Below are 15,902 nucleotides of genomic sequence, written 5' to 3' on the forward strand. Positions count from 1 at the left end.
TCCAGCCTTCACACGGTCCCTCTGGGTGGCTGCCCCCAGCCGAACGACAGTCCCCTCACTCACCTCTGCCCTCAGAGCCACCCTTCCCCACCCTCTCAGGGAAATCCCCCTGGAGACCATGGTGGGTATGACCCCTACCGCTTCCCCTTGCTGCCCTGAGAGGGCACAATGGGACCTCCCTGAGGAGGCCACGCTGTTCCTTAGCAGCCACGGGAGTGTGTGTGCAACGTGGGTGTGCAAGTGGCTGGTGAGAGCTGGCCGGGACCCCTCTGTAGCCACCCTCCCTCAGCACCAGAGCTGGGCCCTGGGGGGCAGCACAAGCACACTCACCTCCATCCCCTGGCCCGCCCCGGCCAGGCCTGGGCCCAGCCCCCAAGAGCCTCCTGTACCTGCGTCTGGATCCGATTCAGGCCTCGGAACCACAGGATCTGGCCCCGCCGCAGCTCCCGCTCTGCATGGTCGATCTCCTCCACGTCCTCGTTGAGCTCCTCCTCCGGGATCTCCTCCTTCTGCGTGAGCCTGCCTGCCTCCTTGAGGAACTTGAGTCTGCTGGTCGGGATGGTGGCGATGACCTGCAAGGGACCCCGGCTGTCAGAATGGGGGGGCTGTCCTTCCCAGTGGCCTTCTTTCCCTGACACCCGCTCCTCTACCTCCCTCCTCCTACCGACTCACCCAGGCATGTGATCAATCCACTCCTTTACCCACCTCACCTGTTCCTCAGCCCAGTCTTTGACAATTTCCTTTTTTTTTTTTTTGAGACAGAGTTTCACTCTTGTTGCCCAGGCTGGAGTGCAATTTGCTTTTTAATTCACTCATTCAGAGTCAGGGTATATAGTGGACAATCTTGGCCTCTAGGAGTTGGACAGATGTGGCTTTCAATACCCCAGACAGTCCTGGTCCTATGGCCTTGGGCAAGTCATTTAACCTCACTGAACTTTGGTTTTCCTAGCTGTAAAGTGGGGGCTGCTCTGGGCATGGTGAGAACTGAGCACGGTGGAGGGTGTAACTCGTCCTGCATGAGCCTGGCCCATGGCTGGCTCTCAGCCCTCCTGGGGTTACTTACTCCTCTGTCTCTTATTCCTCCTGAGATCACTGGACCCTGAGGGCAACCAATCCTGGACTGGGAAGGCAGTATGGGAAAGAGCTATGCCTTCATTCCTAATCTTCCCCAAAGGGCTTGTCTATGGGGCTGAGGACCCAGATGCAGGCCCTACAGGAAAGCTGAGGTGGCAGATGCCAGAGGTCCCTTCCATCTCCTGTAGGGATAGACAGGCACTGGCTCGAATGCAGCCTCAGGAGGCTCCCTGGGAGTGTAAAGTCAGCACTGACCACTGGCATTAACCTTAGTCCTCTGAATCCTTCCCTCAGATACTGGGCCCAGCCCCGAAGAGCCTCCCGTAGGGTGTGGGCCCCAGTGGGATAAAGATGGCCTGGCCCCCAGGGTGCCCAGGGAATGGAGTTGCTCAGTCACACCTGGTTTATCACTCTCCAAAGCAGCCCCAAAGGTTACAGGAAGCCCTTTTGGATGAAACTAAACTTTCTTATTTATCTTTTAGTTAATTTTTGCCCCTGTAGCTTCTCACTCTAGCCTGCAGAGAGCTTGAAGGCAAGAATAATGTCTCCCACCCATCGGGTCCCACTGCCTGGATGTGTGAGCACCTTGGGAATAAAGCCCCTTAGGCCCTGCATTGGTTCTGGGCACTCCTCCCAAGCCTGTGTCCTGGGTCAGGAGCCTTTGAGCTGCATGCTGTCAGAGCTGTGACAGGGTCTGGAACTCAGGCAAACGTAGAAAAAGGAACTGGCGGGAGAATATTCTGGGGTCAAAGCTGGAAGGGCCCCTAAAAAGCATCCAGCCCAAGGAGCCCTGGAGCTGGGGCAGCTCTCAGACGGCCACAGGCACAGCACTGAGTAGCACTGCAGTGTGGCAGAGTGTGTCCTGCTTGCGTTCCCTTTGAGTGCTCTACAGGACCCTGATTGACGCCAGCTGGCCACCAGTGCCGGCAGACCATCGATTCATCTCCCTTCCTAAGAAGGTGCTCCAGCTTTGAACCCCTGGCAGGCCATGGCTTCTAGCTGGAGTTTCATAATGTCATTCTCATTACATTAATGTTTTTGTTAGCTTCCATTTATGACAAGTGATACTGATTTTCCAGTTCTTAGTAATATGACATTGCCTTTAAAAACAAATTTAAGTTAAAAAAACTGATGTGATTGAGAGAAAATATTATATAAACAACAGAAGCAGTGGTAGATAGATATAAGGCAAAAATCAGAGCAGTAGTACCCAGAGGACCAGTATGGGACCTGGGACAAGGCCCCTTGCTCAGATGTCCAGCGACAGGGAGGGGCTTGCCAGGGGTCTGGCAGCCGGTTCCTGGGGGTCCTGGATTCTCCATCCAGTGCTGTCTCCCTTGCCCTGCTAAAAGGCACCTCCTGCGACCTACCAGGAACTTACCTGGCCCCAAACGAGCTCTCCTAACCCAATGAATATGCACCACATCCACTGGTCCAGCTGCAGTGGAGAGCAGCTGAATGGCTTCCCTCCAAACTGCACGATCACTATCTGGAGGTCAGAGGGGAGCAGAGAAAGAGAGAGGCCATCAGGGGCCAGCACAGAGGGCTGGGGTCCGGCTGCTTGCTGCCCACCCAGGCCTGGTTAGGGTGGGGGCCTCACTACCTGGATGGCAAAGGTGCCCAGCACAATGGTGCAGAAGATGGGGTTCCGGAAGATGCCGTCAAAGACGTTGCGCTCGCCGTGGATCTTGCGGGCGTTGATCTCGTTGAAGAGCTGCATCATGACGAAGGTGTTGAAGATGATGGTGTAGTGCTCTGAGGGTGGCGAGTGCAGGGGCGCGTTCCTCCCGCTGTCAATCTGGAACATCTTCTCGCCTGCCAAGTGAGAGGGTGGGGCTGGGCTGAAGGCAGCGGTGGGGGAATCAGAGGGGAGATGCCCGGCCTTTCGTGGGGGCCTCTTCTGAGCGGTGAGGTGAATCCCCAAGACACAGAGGCATGCTTGGATGCTGGGGGGCCAGGTGGCTGTGCTGTTGGCAGGTCAGAGAGTAGGAGTGAAGGGTCAGCAAAGCCCTCTCTCCTCTGGGGGAGAAAGGCCTTGGGGAACTGTCTTCCACTTTTTCTGTGGAAACCTGATAAAGGTGGATGGCCAGCTGTGTTAAAGGTGGGCGACATGGCTTCTAAAAAGTGACCCCAGACTGGCAAACTCATTCTGGACTGTGAGGACAGGATACCTGTGGGAGGCTTTGCGCTGCCCCGAGAGTGCTGCTTCTTGTACCCGAGCATGTCCCTTGCTGAGACCTCTACAGACTCATGGGGCTGTTACTAGAGATGCCAATTCCTATATGGAGCCCAGGGCTTCTGGGCCAGGCTGGCTCCGGACCCTCCCATGTGGCTTCATTCTAACACCTGAGCTGTCACATGGCGGGGCACTGCTGTGTAGATGCTGCTGATGGGGCGTCTGATGCAGTCCTGTATCATTTTTGTTTTGTTATGTTTTTGAGATGGAGTCTCGTTGTTGCCCAGGCTGGAGGACAGTGGCGCCATCTCGGCTCACTGCAACATCCGCCTCCTGGGTTCAAGTGATTCTCTTGCTTCAGCCTCCCAAGTATAGCTGGGATTACAGGTGCATATCACCACGCCTGGTTAATTTTTGTAGTTTTAGTAGAGATGGGGTTTCTCCATGTTGGCCAGGCTGGTCTCGAATTCCTGACCTCAAGTGATCCACCCGCCTCGGCCTCCCAAAGTGCTGGGATTACAGGCGTGAGCCACCGCACCTGGCCAAGTCCTGTGTCCTTTTGCACAGCGAGTAAAGTGGTGCCAGGAGGCTTGTGGAGTTTTCTGGGTGTGAGATGTCCCAAGACTACCCAGGGTAGGCGCTGCTCAAGTGACCAAGCCAGCAAGCCGACCAGGACCCCCGCTCTCCTCTCCTCTCCAACCCCTCCACCTCCTCTGAATCTCTTCTAATTCTGCATATTTGTGGCTTCCTCTAAGCTTTTTCATGATAGGTTTTACAACAGTAAAATGTGTCCTGACAACACACTACTTTCTTTTTTTTTTTTTTTCTTTTTTCTTTTTTTGAGACGGAGTCTCGCTCTTGTCACCCAGGCTGGAGTGCAGTGGCCGGATCTCAGCTCACTGCAAGCTCCACCTCCCGGGTTTACGCCATTCTCCTGCCTCAGCCTCCCGAGTAGCTGGGACCACAGGCATCCGCCACCTCGCCCGGCTAGTTTTTTGTATTTTTTAGCAGAGACGGGGTTTCACCATGTTAGCCAGGATGGTCTCGATCTCCTAATCTCGTGATCCGCCCGTCTTGGCCTCCCAAAGTGCTGGGATTACAGGCTTGAGCCACCGCGCCTGGCCACTACTTTCAAAATTTATAAAAGGCAACTGCCTTTGAGGAATGGATCCGTGCCCACCTCCATCATACTCTGGACTTTGAGGACGAGTGAAAGGCCAGCTCCAGGAGGCTCCTGTAAGGACAGCACTGGCCCTGATTCCATGTGGGACTGTGGGTCAGATCCTACCCCTCTCTGGGCCTTTGTTTCCCCATCTGTGACCTGGGGGTAGGCTTTGCTGGGATTGCCTCCGAAGCATCTGTGGAAACCAGGTCAGTTTTGGCCCAACCAGACCTGGTTCTGTGCCCAGACTCTTCCTCAGACTGGCTGTGTGCCCTTGGGCAAGTCACCTCACCTCTCTGAGCCTTGGTGCCCTCGTTTGTAATGTGGGGTGGAGGCAAATGTGCTTGCCTCACTGAGTGGAAGACCCAAACACGCAGCCCAAGTGGAAGCAAGTGAGAATCGGTGGTGGTGTGAGCGTGTGTGCCCTTCCCCAGGAAGCCTTGCTGAGGGTCCCTTCCACCAGGCCAGGATAAGGTGCTGGAATGGGTCAGAGAAGGGGTGAGTCACTCCCCTCCCAAGTCTCAGGCACCTCTGGGGCTGCCATGCAGTGCTTCAGCACCTGGACAGGGCCTTGCACAGTCTGTACTTGGTGCCAGGAGCTGTCACCAGTGGAGAAAGCCACTGATGGCTTTGGGGTCAGCCAGAGCTGGGACAGGGCCAGGCCCTCTTCCAAGACTCGCTGGTGTGGCCTTGGGCAACTTACTTGACCTCCCTGAGCCTCAATTTCCCCATTAGCAAAACAGGAGGGGGTTGTGACTCGAGAATGCTGAGTGACAGCCGTGGTGCACCAGGAAGGTGATGACCCCGCCTGGGAGAGGTGTGGGTGGGCGAGGCGCTCACCAACGAAGAGCAGGGTGAAGATGAGGGCGAGCTGGTAGACGGCATGGCCCAGGATGTTCTTCATCATGGTCCTGGAGATGAGCGGCTTGTTGCGGCCGTACGGCTTCCTCAGCAGCAGGGTCTCCGTGGGCGGCTCGGTGGCCAGTGCCAGCGAGGCAAACGTGTCCATGATGAGGTTCACCCAGAGCATCTGCACGGCTTTCAGAGGGGAGTCCTGGGGACAGGCAGGAGAGGGCTGTCACCTGTGTGCCCACCTGCTCCTGTGAAGTGCTGGGTGGGTTCGTGGTATATTGTCCGTAGGCTCCTGCTGGAGGCTGGAGGCCGACCTACCCCTTCGCTCCCCAGCAGGCATGGAGCCGTTCTCTGATGCCCTCTCTGGAGATCAGCGCAGACCCACCCACCTCAGCCCCATCTTCCCCGCCAGGAGATAAGTGAGTCCCCCCAGGCCCAATGGCCACCAGCTCCCTGCCTTCTGGTAAATTCAGCAGCATCTCACCATCTTCCCCTCTCCCCTCCAGCCCCCAAGGAGGGGGGTCTCTCCTGGCTGAGGCCAAGACCATTCCCACTGCCTCCAGCATGGGTTCCTACCTCCTCCCCCCACTGCCTCCTCCCCCTCGGGCTCTCCTATCCTACAAACAGAGCCCATTCCCCAACCCCCAATTTCTTCTCCCCTCTTATCCCACCTTACCTTAAAAAATTATTGTGTGTATCTATGACTCAAACATTAATACATTTCAAGGTAGGAAATGTTGGCAAATGAGGAATAGCAGAAGCAACTAAACTTGTCAAGGACCTCACCACTTGTAGGTCACCACTGTCCAGGTTCTGGGAAGGACCCTTTCGGACCTGTCTCTTTGGCTGAGAGGAGCTGGGTCTGCTGTCCCCATCCTTTCTCACACGCCCATGTATCTTGTCCACAGCAGCCAAACTTTGGCCCCTCCATGCTCCCAGAATGCCCTCCTCCCATGTCACCAGCACCTTCTGTGCCACGAGTTGCAGGACCTCTTCTCGGCAACTCTCATGTCACTGACCTCGCCCCTGCACTTGGCCACTGCCTCCCACTTGCAATCCTGACCCCACTCTCCTGGTCGTCATCCTCCCCTCCTTTTAAATCTGTGTTCCTGCCTCAGCCCCATTCTTCTCCTCTTCCTGTGGCTTTGGCTACATCCATGGCCTGTGGAATACCTCCTCCAGGAAGTCCCTAGACCCTGTAAGCTCAACAGCCCAAACCGGATGCTCTTCCCACTTCTGTCTTCTCCCGAGCCCCATATACCTGCATCCCTTCCACTCATCACCTCCCAGGTTTCATTACAGCCCCTGCTCCTGGCCTTCTCTCCCACCTCCTCCCTGCCTCAGCCTCACTCCCCGTGCCCCCGTCCTCCCCACCCCTGGGCTTTCTCCAATTCCATATACCTCAGGGTCAGGCGTGCCCGTCTTCCTATCAATGCTGCATGGCCTTGCCACCAACTCAAACAAAGACCTCAAGCAAATTGATAGTCGTCTCAGAACCTCAGTTTCCCTATCTGGCATCAAGACCTTCTGGTCTCCAAGTTGCTGCTGCCATGGGAGTGTTCCTCAAGCTGCCACTAGAGGGAGCATCTCATCCATAGACCAGGAAAGAGGGCCCTTCTGAGCAAAAGGAAGCCCCCAGCCACCCTTCCAAGGCTCTGATTCTCAGGGCTGGGGTAGCCAGAGTTGCCACCTATATTCCCCCAGCGCAGGAAGCAACAGAGGGGAGCAGTGTTCCAGTGCCACACAGCTGTTGGGGCAGTGCTGCACTCTGGGCCTCTGGGGGCTCCTGTGGGCATGGGCTTGTCTGCCCAGGTGGCTACTGGGAGGGTTGGGCCTTGGGGATCCCCCGGGGCTAAAGGAGACCCATTCTTGCCTCTCCGGCTAGGCTCCTGATACACCCCACCCCTGTGGGGTGTATCAGGAGACTGCAAGAACAATGGCAGGTCCTTGGCCAGTCCATCCTCTAAGCCTCAGTTTCTGCCTCTGTAAAATGGGGATCATCACAGTTCCCGCCTCATGGAGCTGCGATGAAGAAGCGGTGTCTGCAGACATCCGGGGCCTGCCTGCCAGGCTCAGTGCATAGGGCTGCTTCAGACCCAGTCGTGGTATCTGGCCAGACGCCTCTGTGACCTTCCCAGTGAGCGAGACCCCCGACTCCCTCCAGCTGTTCCCACCCAGCACCTCCTAAGGCACTCCACACTCCAGTTCAGAGTCAGGGCCCCGGGGCCCCTACTGGCTCTTTGTCCTCACCTGGCTGCCTGATCCCCTCGGGCCTTGGCCCGCCCTTCCCTGCCTCCCTCTGCCCTCATGGTGGCCAAGGGCCCTGCCTTCTCTTGAGGAATCCCTCTCCCGCTTCCTGCAGTGAGGGCCAGGCTGTGAGGCTGACAGCTCCCATTTGCTGTGTGACCTTGAACAAGTCACGCCACCTCTCTGAGCCTCATGTCCTTGACTCCCCTGGGGCCAGTGCCTGCAACTGAGCTCTGTGATGCAGTTCCTGGCTCCCAGCAGGCGCTCCATCGATGGGTGCCTCATCCCTGGCTGTTGTGACAGGGACAAACTGGAGTACCCTAAGGCCCCCGAGCCTCTGGGGGGGTCTCCGCCCTCCCCCAGGCTTTGGTATGGCCTCCTGAGGACCCACCTGCGTGATGCAGGCCCCCGTGAATGCCACAATCACAGCCACCACGTTAACCGTGAGCTGGAACTGCAAGAACTTGGAGATGCTGTCATAGACATTGCGGCCCCACATCACTGCCTTGACGATGCTGCTGAAATTGTCGTCTGTCAGGATGATGTCTGAGGCCTCCTTGGCCACATCAGTGCCTGCGATGCCCTGTGGGGACAGGGACAGGAGGCTGGGTGGGGTGGCCAGGGGAGGTGACCACTTCTATCATCACCATCCTCACCCCATCCACATCCTCAGTCCTACACAACTCCCTAGTACATACACCCAGTGGGCTCAGCACAGCCAGACCACACAGGGACACCCCACTCTTCACGCTCCTCACAGACCCAGCTCCCTTCACCCTCAGGAAGCCTCACCCTGGCCCCTTCTCCCGCTCTGTTCTCTTCCTCCTCAGCCTGTAAGTGTCCCCCTTCGCACAGCTCCCCCAGAGCAAGGAGCATCCTACGCCCTTCCAGGAAGACCTCGGGGTCAGGCTGAGTCTCAAGAACGGTGGGCACCCACGGCGGATGGCGAGTGGGCCAAGTGTGAGCTGGGGCTCCTGAAAAGCCAGTCCAAGGCTGTGTAGTCCCATCTCCCCAGCCCCCACCACCCCAGGCCCTCTGTGGGCCGCTCCTACCATGGCAAAGCCCACGTCAGCCTTCTTGAGTGCAGGCCCGTCGTTGGTCCCGTCCCCCGTCACGGCCACCACCTGCCGCTGCTCAGTGTGTGTGCTGTCGATGATGCCTGTGGAGGCGGGAGTGTGCTCAGGCCCTGGGCCACTCAGGTGGGAGGCAGTCTGGGCCAGCCCTTGTCCTCAGGAGGGGCCTGGCTGGGCATGACTTCCTCTCTGGTCCCTGTCCAGTTGCCCCCTCCATCCAGGCTCTTCTCAGCTGCAGGCTGGCCTATAGCTGCCAGCAGGTCATGCTGGGCTCCTTATTGGGCTGGTGCTGGCTTGGGGCCCCCTGTGGCATGGGCCCTGCTCACCTCTCCAGCCCCGTCTTTGCTCTCTGCAACCCGTGACCACATTGGCACCCACCCTAACCAGAAACACCGTATCCTCTAACTGTGCTCAGGGCCCCTTCTGCCTCTGCAGGGCTCCCAGGGTTTCAGCAGGACCCCACCATCTGTTCCTCCCAACACCACTAGCCAGCAGCCTTCTCCCTGGGGAGTCCAGGCTTGCTGAGGAGGCCTTGGCTTTGCCATTTGCCAATGACCTCTGCCTCACCATTCTGGCCCTGACCTCTCTCCAGACATTCATCTTCAATAAAACGTTCAACAAATAACAGAATGAACAAATGACATGTGGCCCCAGTAGCTGAGCTGGGGCCAGTGGAAGAGGGTGGGTGAAGGATGTCATCGGTGGGGACCTGTGGAGTTTGTGGGACTCCTCATTCATTGGGCTTGCAAGCAGGGATGTCCATGGGCAGGACAGGAATTTGGGTGTCAGCATCCATGTGTCTCTCTCTCATTCTGCACATTGAATGTATCACCAAGGCCTGCCAATTCTGGCTCCAAAATCCCACTGAAACCCTTCCTTTCCTCTCTGTCTCCACCCTCTGCCACCAGCATCACTGGGTTTCCTCTCACTGACTCTGGGCTGCCCCTCCAACCTGCTTCCCCACAGCAACCCCAGGATCTCTCTAAAACCCACGTCTGAACAGTCCCGTCCCCCACCCATCCCCGGAACGTCATTCTTCCGCTTTCCCCCTTGGCCTCACGATAACATCCATGTTCTTAGCTCCACTTATGAAGTCCTCTGTGACCAGGCCTCACCCGCACCCTGACCTCTTCCCTTCTCTCATTGCCCGGCCACCCCCAATCTGTGCTTGCAGTCCCACAGAGCTAGCCCTCGCTGGCCCGTCTCTGCGCAGGCTGTTCCCTTGGCTGGAGGTACTCCTGTCACCCACCTGTACTGTATTTTTGGCTCAGATGCTGCCTTTTCCAGGAAGCCTTTCTGACCCTCTGAAGATCCCTGCCCACCCTTAATCAGATCCCTGTAACTCTGTGCTGCTCCATCCTTGCGCATCTCTCTGTTCTGTGCCTAGTAGACAGCGGCAGCCTGTGGAATGAGGGGCTGAGTTCCATGACTTGGGGCACTGTGCCCCCACCTGCTCCTTGCAGCTCTACCCTCTTCCAGGCCCAGCTGCAGTGCCCTGTGTTCTGGGAATCGTCCTGGGCTGCTCTCACCCAGCTGGCAGCGAGCCCTCAGTTCCACCGTCCTGGACTCAGCCTCTCCAAGCTTGTCCCCTTGGGACATTGGGCCTGAGTTTCCATGGTTCCCTCAGTCAGTCTGGGGGCTCCTCCAAGGCAGGGAGGGGTCAAATTTCTGCCCTGTGGCTCCCAGGTGGCGTGGACCTTTGCATAGCTCGAGCTGTGCGGAAAGCTGGGAGGAAACCTTTCCCCAGACCCCTTCCCCTCCTCCAGTCCTGGGGTGGCCTGACTGTGTGCAGTCACCAGGGGCCTTCCTGTGGCTGCCTCCTAAGGCCACATTTCTGTTCTGTCCCCGCAGACCTCTCAGCAATTATTCCCACCATGGGCCACACCTTCCTCCTCCACAGGCCTCCTTCCTTGTCTTCCTGGCACCACTCCCCGCTGGCCATCCTCCTGCCCCTCTAGCCTCCTCCCCTTGGCCTCCTCTGGTAGGTTCTCAGCCTCACCATTACTCAGGCAGCTCTTGGCTTCTGTGGCTCCTCTCTCCCCACCCACATGTGCCACCCAGGACTCTGTCTCAGGCCTGCTCTCCATCCTGGCTCGATGTCCAATGCTCTTCTCCAACAGGTATAGACTGATGGGATTCCAGACACTCCTGCTCCTCATCCCTCCATGACGTGCAAACCACCACCCAGCCCAGACCCCTCCACCACCCAGACTTTCTCAGACCCGCACCTGGCAGCTCCACCTGAGGTGTCACCACTGTGGGCAGGTGACAGCTCTTCAGTGGGACAATCCTGTGGGACTGCCAGGCCATGCTCTGCACTGCAGGGTAAGTTTCCTAAAAGGATGCTTCTACTCTCTAAACGCTCCCATGTTCCCGAGCCTGGTGACATGGTGCAGGCCACGGCAGGGTACTCAAGTGGGCATTGGTGGCCCTGCAGGATCTGCTGCCCTCCCACCTGCTCCAGTCTCCTGTAGCTTCTCTCTCCCGTCCCAAGGTCCTGGCCCAGATCCTTGAAGGCACCTGGGGATTTTCTGCCTCTAGCCCTTTGCAGAACAGTTCCCTGCCTTGCCTCAAGCACAGGCCCTACCAACCCTGGAGCCCATCCCACCTTCCATGGCCTGTGACCTAAAGCCTCCCTAATCCAAGTTTGAGGCCAGTGTCGGGCCGAGAGCACCCCTGCCAGCAGTGTAGCCTTTCGCTCTATGCAGGGACCACTTATTCAATGCTGCTGCATGCATCCTGGCCCAGGAATTCCACGTGGGCAGGACCATGCCTGCCCTGAGCAGGGCTGGCACCTAGCAGGACCTCAGTAAACAGTTATGGAGAGAATGAGTGAATGAATAAGAGTAAGGGGCTGGGCGCGGTGGCTCAAGCCTGTAATCCCAGCACTTTGGGAGGCCGAGACGGGCGGATCACGAGGTCAGGAGATCGAGACCATCCTGGCTAACACGGTGAAACACCGTCTCTACTAAAAAAATACAAAAAGCTAGCCGGGCGAGGTGGCGGGCGCCTGTAGTCCCAGCTACTCGGGAGGCTGAGGCAGGAGAATGGCGGGAACCCGGGAGGCGGAGCTTGCAGTGAGCTGAGATCCGGCCACTGCACTCCAGCCTGGGTGACAGAGCGAGACTCCGTCTCAAAAAAAAAAAAAAAAAAAAAAAAGAATAAGAGTAAGGATGGGCTGGGGGCCTTCTGCTCCCTTGTGGTTCTGGGGTTCTCTCCCCAGGCCAGATCGGCTTCCGTTAATGTCCTTGGGCAGCACCTTTGAAAGAGGAATCTAAGATGTTCTAGGGTGATCTCCGGTGGACACCTGCTCCCATAGCCATTTTACAAATGAGGAAACAGAGTCCCGGAGCAGGTCAGTGGCAAAGCCAGGACCGTGTGACTCTAAAAATACCCAGTTGGCTGGGTCTAGTGGCTCCTGCCTGTAATCCCAGCACTTTGGGATGCTAAGGCAGGAGGACTGCTTGAGGCCAGGAGTTCGAGACTAGCCTGGGCAATATAGGGAGACTCTGTCTCTACAAAGAATTAAAAAAAATTATCCAGGCGTGTTGACACATGCCTGTGGTCCTAGCTACTTGGGAGGCTGAGGCAGGAGGATTGCTTGAGCCTAGGTGTTTGAGGTTGCAGTGAGCTATGATTGCACCATTGCACTCTAGCCTGGGTGACAGAGGGAGACCCTGTCTCAAATAAAATAAAATAAAAATAAAGAGTGCCCAGCACCCGGCCACCTAGGCTCAGCAAGTGGTGCACCCTCCCTTTGGAGGGAGGAGCAAGACTTTGGCTTTTGGTCTCATCCCTCAGGTGGCTATTCCCAAGACAGCGCATCCCTGGGGTCCTGGTCACAAATGTTGGTTGGTTGCCTCAGGGACCAGACAGACCAAGAGACCAAAAGCTCTGAGACCAGACTGAGAACAAGTGAAGTAGGCTGAGTGTCGGACCACAAGCAGCAGTAAGGACTGTGTCAAAGGTGAGAGAGCAGGGTCTGAGTAGTCTTTCAAATTCATCATTTAAAAAGGCGCTGTACCGGCCACATAGAACACGTCTGTGGGCCCCATTCAGCCCTGAGCCGGGAGTTTGGGACCCCACACAGGCCCAGGTCCATTGTTTCCTAGGGGAGTTGGAGGCCCAGAGAGAAGACTTAGTCCCATCTCCTTCTGGACCCTTGCAGGCTCCCAGGACTGAAAAGGGGGAGACATAAGGCTGTACCCAGGTGTGGAGAGTCGGGGGCGAGGGGCCCTTCCCTTCTGGGAAGAAGCTGCAAGTGCCAGGAGAGGAGGGCCCAGTTTCTGGCCTGGTGCTGGGCTTGAGGGTTGCCCGTGCCCGCCCAAGTCTTACCTTTAACCAGGGTATGCTTGTCCGTGGGGGAGGAGCGAGCCAGCACCCGCAGCTTTGGCCAGATCTTGTCAATTCGCTCCTGCTCAATCTGGAGAGGGATGGGGAAGGGGGCGGGTCGGTGGGGTTGGGGAGAGAAACTGAGGCCTGGAGAAGGGAGGCGACATGCCCAGAGTTACTGGGCTCTTAGCAGCACACTGGCTGGCTTCTGTCCAATCATGCAGCACCCTACCTCCCAGCCCCCATCTAAGCACGTTCCCCGGAGGATGCTTTACGCTGGGACACGCACCTCCCCCTTCTCGTTGCGGATCCTTCTGTTGAACTCCTTGCCCTCGAGGCACAGAAAGTCCTCCCCAGGATGGATGATGCCACACTTGATGGCGATGGCCCGAGCCGTGTTGATATTGTCACCAGTGACCATGCGGACTGTGATGCCTGCCCGCTGGCACTTGCGGATGGCTTCTGGGACCTGGGCAGGAGGGCAGGGGCCATGGGGGAGGGCACCACCTCAGGCAGATCCCCCCTGCCTTCGTGGATTCCAGAGGAGCCCTTCTCACAGGCAGCTCTACTGAAAGGGGACTAGATGACTATGAGATACTGATGGCACACATGGCACATGGGCCACAGCCTCCCTTCCTGTGCCCATGGCAGGCATTGTTAATCGATCACACATCCTTTGATTAAACCCTGATGTGGTTCTCATCACAGAGTCCCAGGTGGCTACCACCTATTGACCATGACAGTCCATCCTGAGACAGAACCACTGGCTGTCTTGACCTGGGCAAGGACTTTGGAAAGACTTCCACGAACACCTCCTCAGATCTGGCTCCAGGTAAGCTTGGCCAGGTGAACTTGTCCTTGTCTCACCCACATACACAGTTCCTGCAAACTTGACAAATCCATTTGTGTATTTTCAGTTTCTTGGGGGGATATTTGCATTTGGGAGCATTTTACTTACAGAATGTGACACGGGTTTAGAATATGTATAAATGATTACGCTTCATGTAAAATATACCATTTCTCTGCAATAATAAGGATAGTTCTGCCCTCTCTGACTGTAATGACAGATGATATCTGGGACAATCAGGCCAGATCAGAGCCAGCCAATCAGAAGGCACAAGGCTTCCCAGCCCCGCCCCACCCCAGCAGCCAGCCCTGAGCAGAGCTAAGGGTTTCCCCCACGGAAATCAGCCTGGAGCTGGGGCAGCCCTTTATACACAACAGAAATCAATGGAACGAGTGATTCTTACCCGAGGGCAATGACAAATAATAAAATAATATTTGCTGCAGAACGTCTTTCAGTGGGAGAGAACATGTCAAGGGCAGAAAATCCAGTTGTTTGGAAAGACCACAGCCTGTTAGAATCTCCAGCCTGGAAGGACTCAGTCTGACGTTCCCTCCCTGCACACCTCACAGTGACCAGGAGCGCACTCCAGCATCCACCTGCCAAGCCACCGCTGAGGGAGTTGGAACCTATAGATTGAGTCATATTCCCCCTAAAAGACAGACTGGAGCCCTAAGCCCCAGTACCTGTGTATGTGACCTTGCTTAGAGATAGGGTCATTATAGTGGTAAATCCAGCTAAAATGAGCACATCACGGTAAGTCCTAATCCAACAGGAATGGTGTCCTTATAAAGAGGACATTTGGACACAAAGATATGCAAAGGAGATGCCATGCAGAAATCGGGGTGCTGCTTCTACACTCCAAGGAGGCCAAAGGTGGCCAGCAAGCCACTGGAAGCTGAGAGAGAGGCGGAGACAGCTCCTCCCTACCGTCATTGGAAAGAGCCAGCCCTGCTGACACTTTGGTCTCAAACAGACGTCCAGCCTCCAGGACTGTGAGACAACAAACTGCTATTGAGCCACTCAGTTTGTGTGACTTTGTTACAGCAGCCCTAGAAAACTAGTACAAACAGTTAGAAGGTGGGGCCAAGCCTGACTGGGACAGCCCCTGCCCTGGTCTCCTTTCTGCCCTCAGCAATGGTAAGAACAAGGATCGGCCTTGACTGTCTCGCCTGTGTCCACCCCATCCGCAGCACCCACCACTCCTTCAGCCCCCACCACTATCGTCTCAAGCTGGGTCATTGCCCAGCCTGCCTCTGGGCAGGAGGGCAGGGGCCATGGGGGAGGGCACCACCCTCCCTGTGTACTCTGTGCAGAGGGCACTGCCTGGCCGCTCTTTCCTTACCCTGGCCACTAGTGACCTACCTGAGTGTCAGCCTGTGGGGCTGCCCTCTTTCAGGGGCTCCACCCTGATGCCTTCAAGAGGAAACCCACAGTTCTGAGCGTGGCTGTCTTGTGGCGTGAGGAACAGATGTCCTGGAGGGGCAGGGTCCCAGTAAGGAGGCCTCTCTAGCTACTGGAGTTGTCTCAGAGACCGGCTCTGTGGTCAGGTAGTGATCTCCCTGTTGTTGAAGGGTTAGAGCAGGGCCAGCTGACCACCAGCCTCCTCTGGGGCTTATTTCCAGGGCCTGGGGAGAAGCCTTCCAGTGCCCACTTGGGGCTTGGGGGCCATGTGAGCAAGGCCTCTGCCTCATGCCACAGCGGCTAATCACGTAAGCAAACGTGACCTCATTTTTACAGAGCTGGAGGGAGTGGGAACGTGGAATGTCAAAGATCCTGTTTATATAACTTACTAATAGCCTCATGACGGCTGTAACGTGGGCTGTGGCCCCCTGCTCTCACCTGCCCCTGAGAACAGCAAAGAGCTGCTGTTTCCTGGGAACACACACCTTATCTGGCTCCTGCCCCCAAAAGGAGGAATTTCGGTTCTTGGTTTCAAAGATGCTGGAGGTCTTGGAGTTGGAAAGGGCTTTGGGTCATTGACTTTGACCCTCTGCTCATTGTCTAGATCTGTTCCCAGGTGTCCTCAACAGATGGGCTGGTCAGCCTCTGCTTGCACAACCCTGATGACAGGGCACTCCCTCCCTCTAATGCCCACTGCTCCACGGTGGAACAAGTCTAGCTGATTTTTTTACACAACCT

At 56.6% G+C, this 15,902-nt stretch overlaps 2 protein-coding genes across 10 annotated transcripts in view; both read right to left on the minus strand.

The window, feature by feature from the left end:
- SEC13 (SEC13 homolog, nuclear pore and COPII coat complex component) overlaps nucleotides 1-15,902 on the minus strand; it is a 534,021-nt gene that overhangs the window by 37,111 nt on the left and 481,008 nt on the right. The gene's annotated exons all lie outside the window — the stretch shown is intronic.
- The window catches only part of ATP2B2 (ATPase plasma membrane Ca2+ transporting 2), a 189,041-nt gene that overhangs the window by 13,745 nt on the left and 159,394 nt on the right, over nucleotides 1-15,902 (minus strand). For all 9 annotated transcript variants that reach the window (XM_050781438.1, XM_050781437.1, XM_050781435.1 and 6 more), the window contains 8 exons: nucleotides 13,206-13,385; nucleotides 12,920-13,007; nucleotides 8,564-8,670; nucleotides 7,903-8,094; nucleotides 5,253-5,466; nucleotides 2,678-2,889; nucleotides 2,456-2,563; nucleotides 390-572 (listed from right to left, as the gene is read on the minus strand). In XM_050781438.1, coding sequence (XP_050637395.1) covers nucleotides 390-572; nucleotides 2,456-2,563; nucleotides 2,678-2,889; nucleotides 5,253-5,466; nucleotides 7,903-8,094; nucleotides 8,564-8,670; nucleotides 12,920-13,007; nucleotides 13,206-13,385 — 1,284 coding nt within the window. The remainder of the gene's footprint in view (nucleotides 1-389; nucleotides 573-2,455; nucleotides 2,564-2,677; nucleotides 2,890-5,252; nucleotides 5,467-7,902; nucleotides 8,095-8,563; nucleotides 8,671-12,919; nucleotides 13,008-13,205; nucleotides 13,386-15,902) is intronic.

Source organism: Macaca thibetana, chromosome 2, assembly GCF_024542745.1.
Source record: "Macaca thibetana thibetana isolate TM-01 chromosome 2, ASM2454274v1, whole genome shotgun sequence".
NCBI lineage: Eukaryota > Metazoa > Chordata > Mammalia > Primates > Cercopithecidae > Macaca > Macaca thibetana.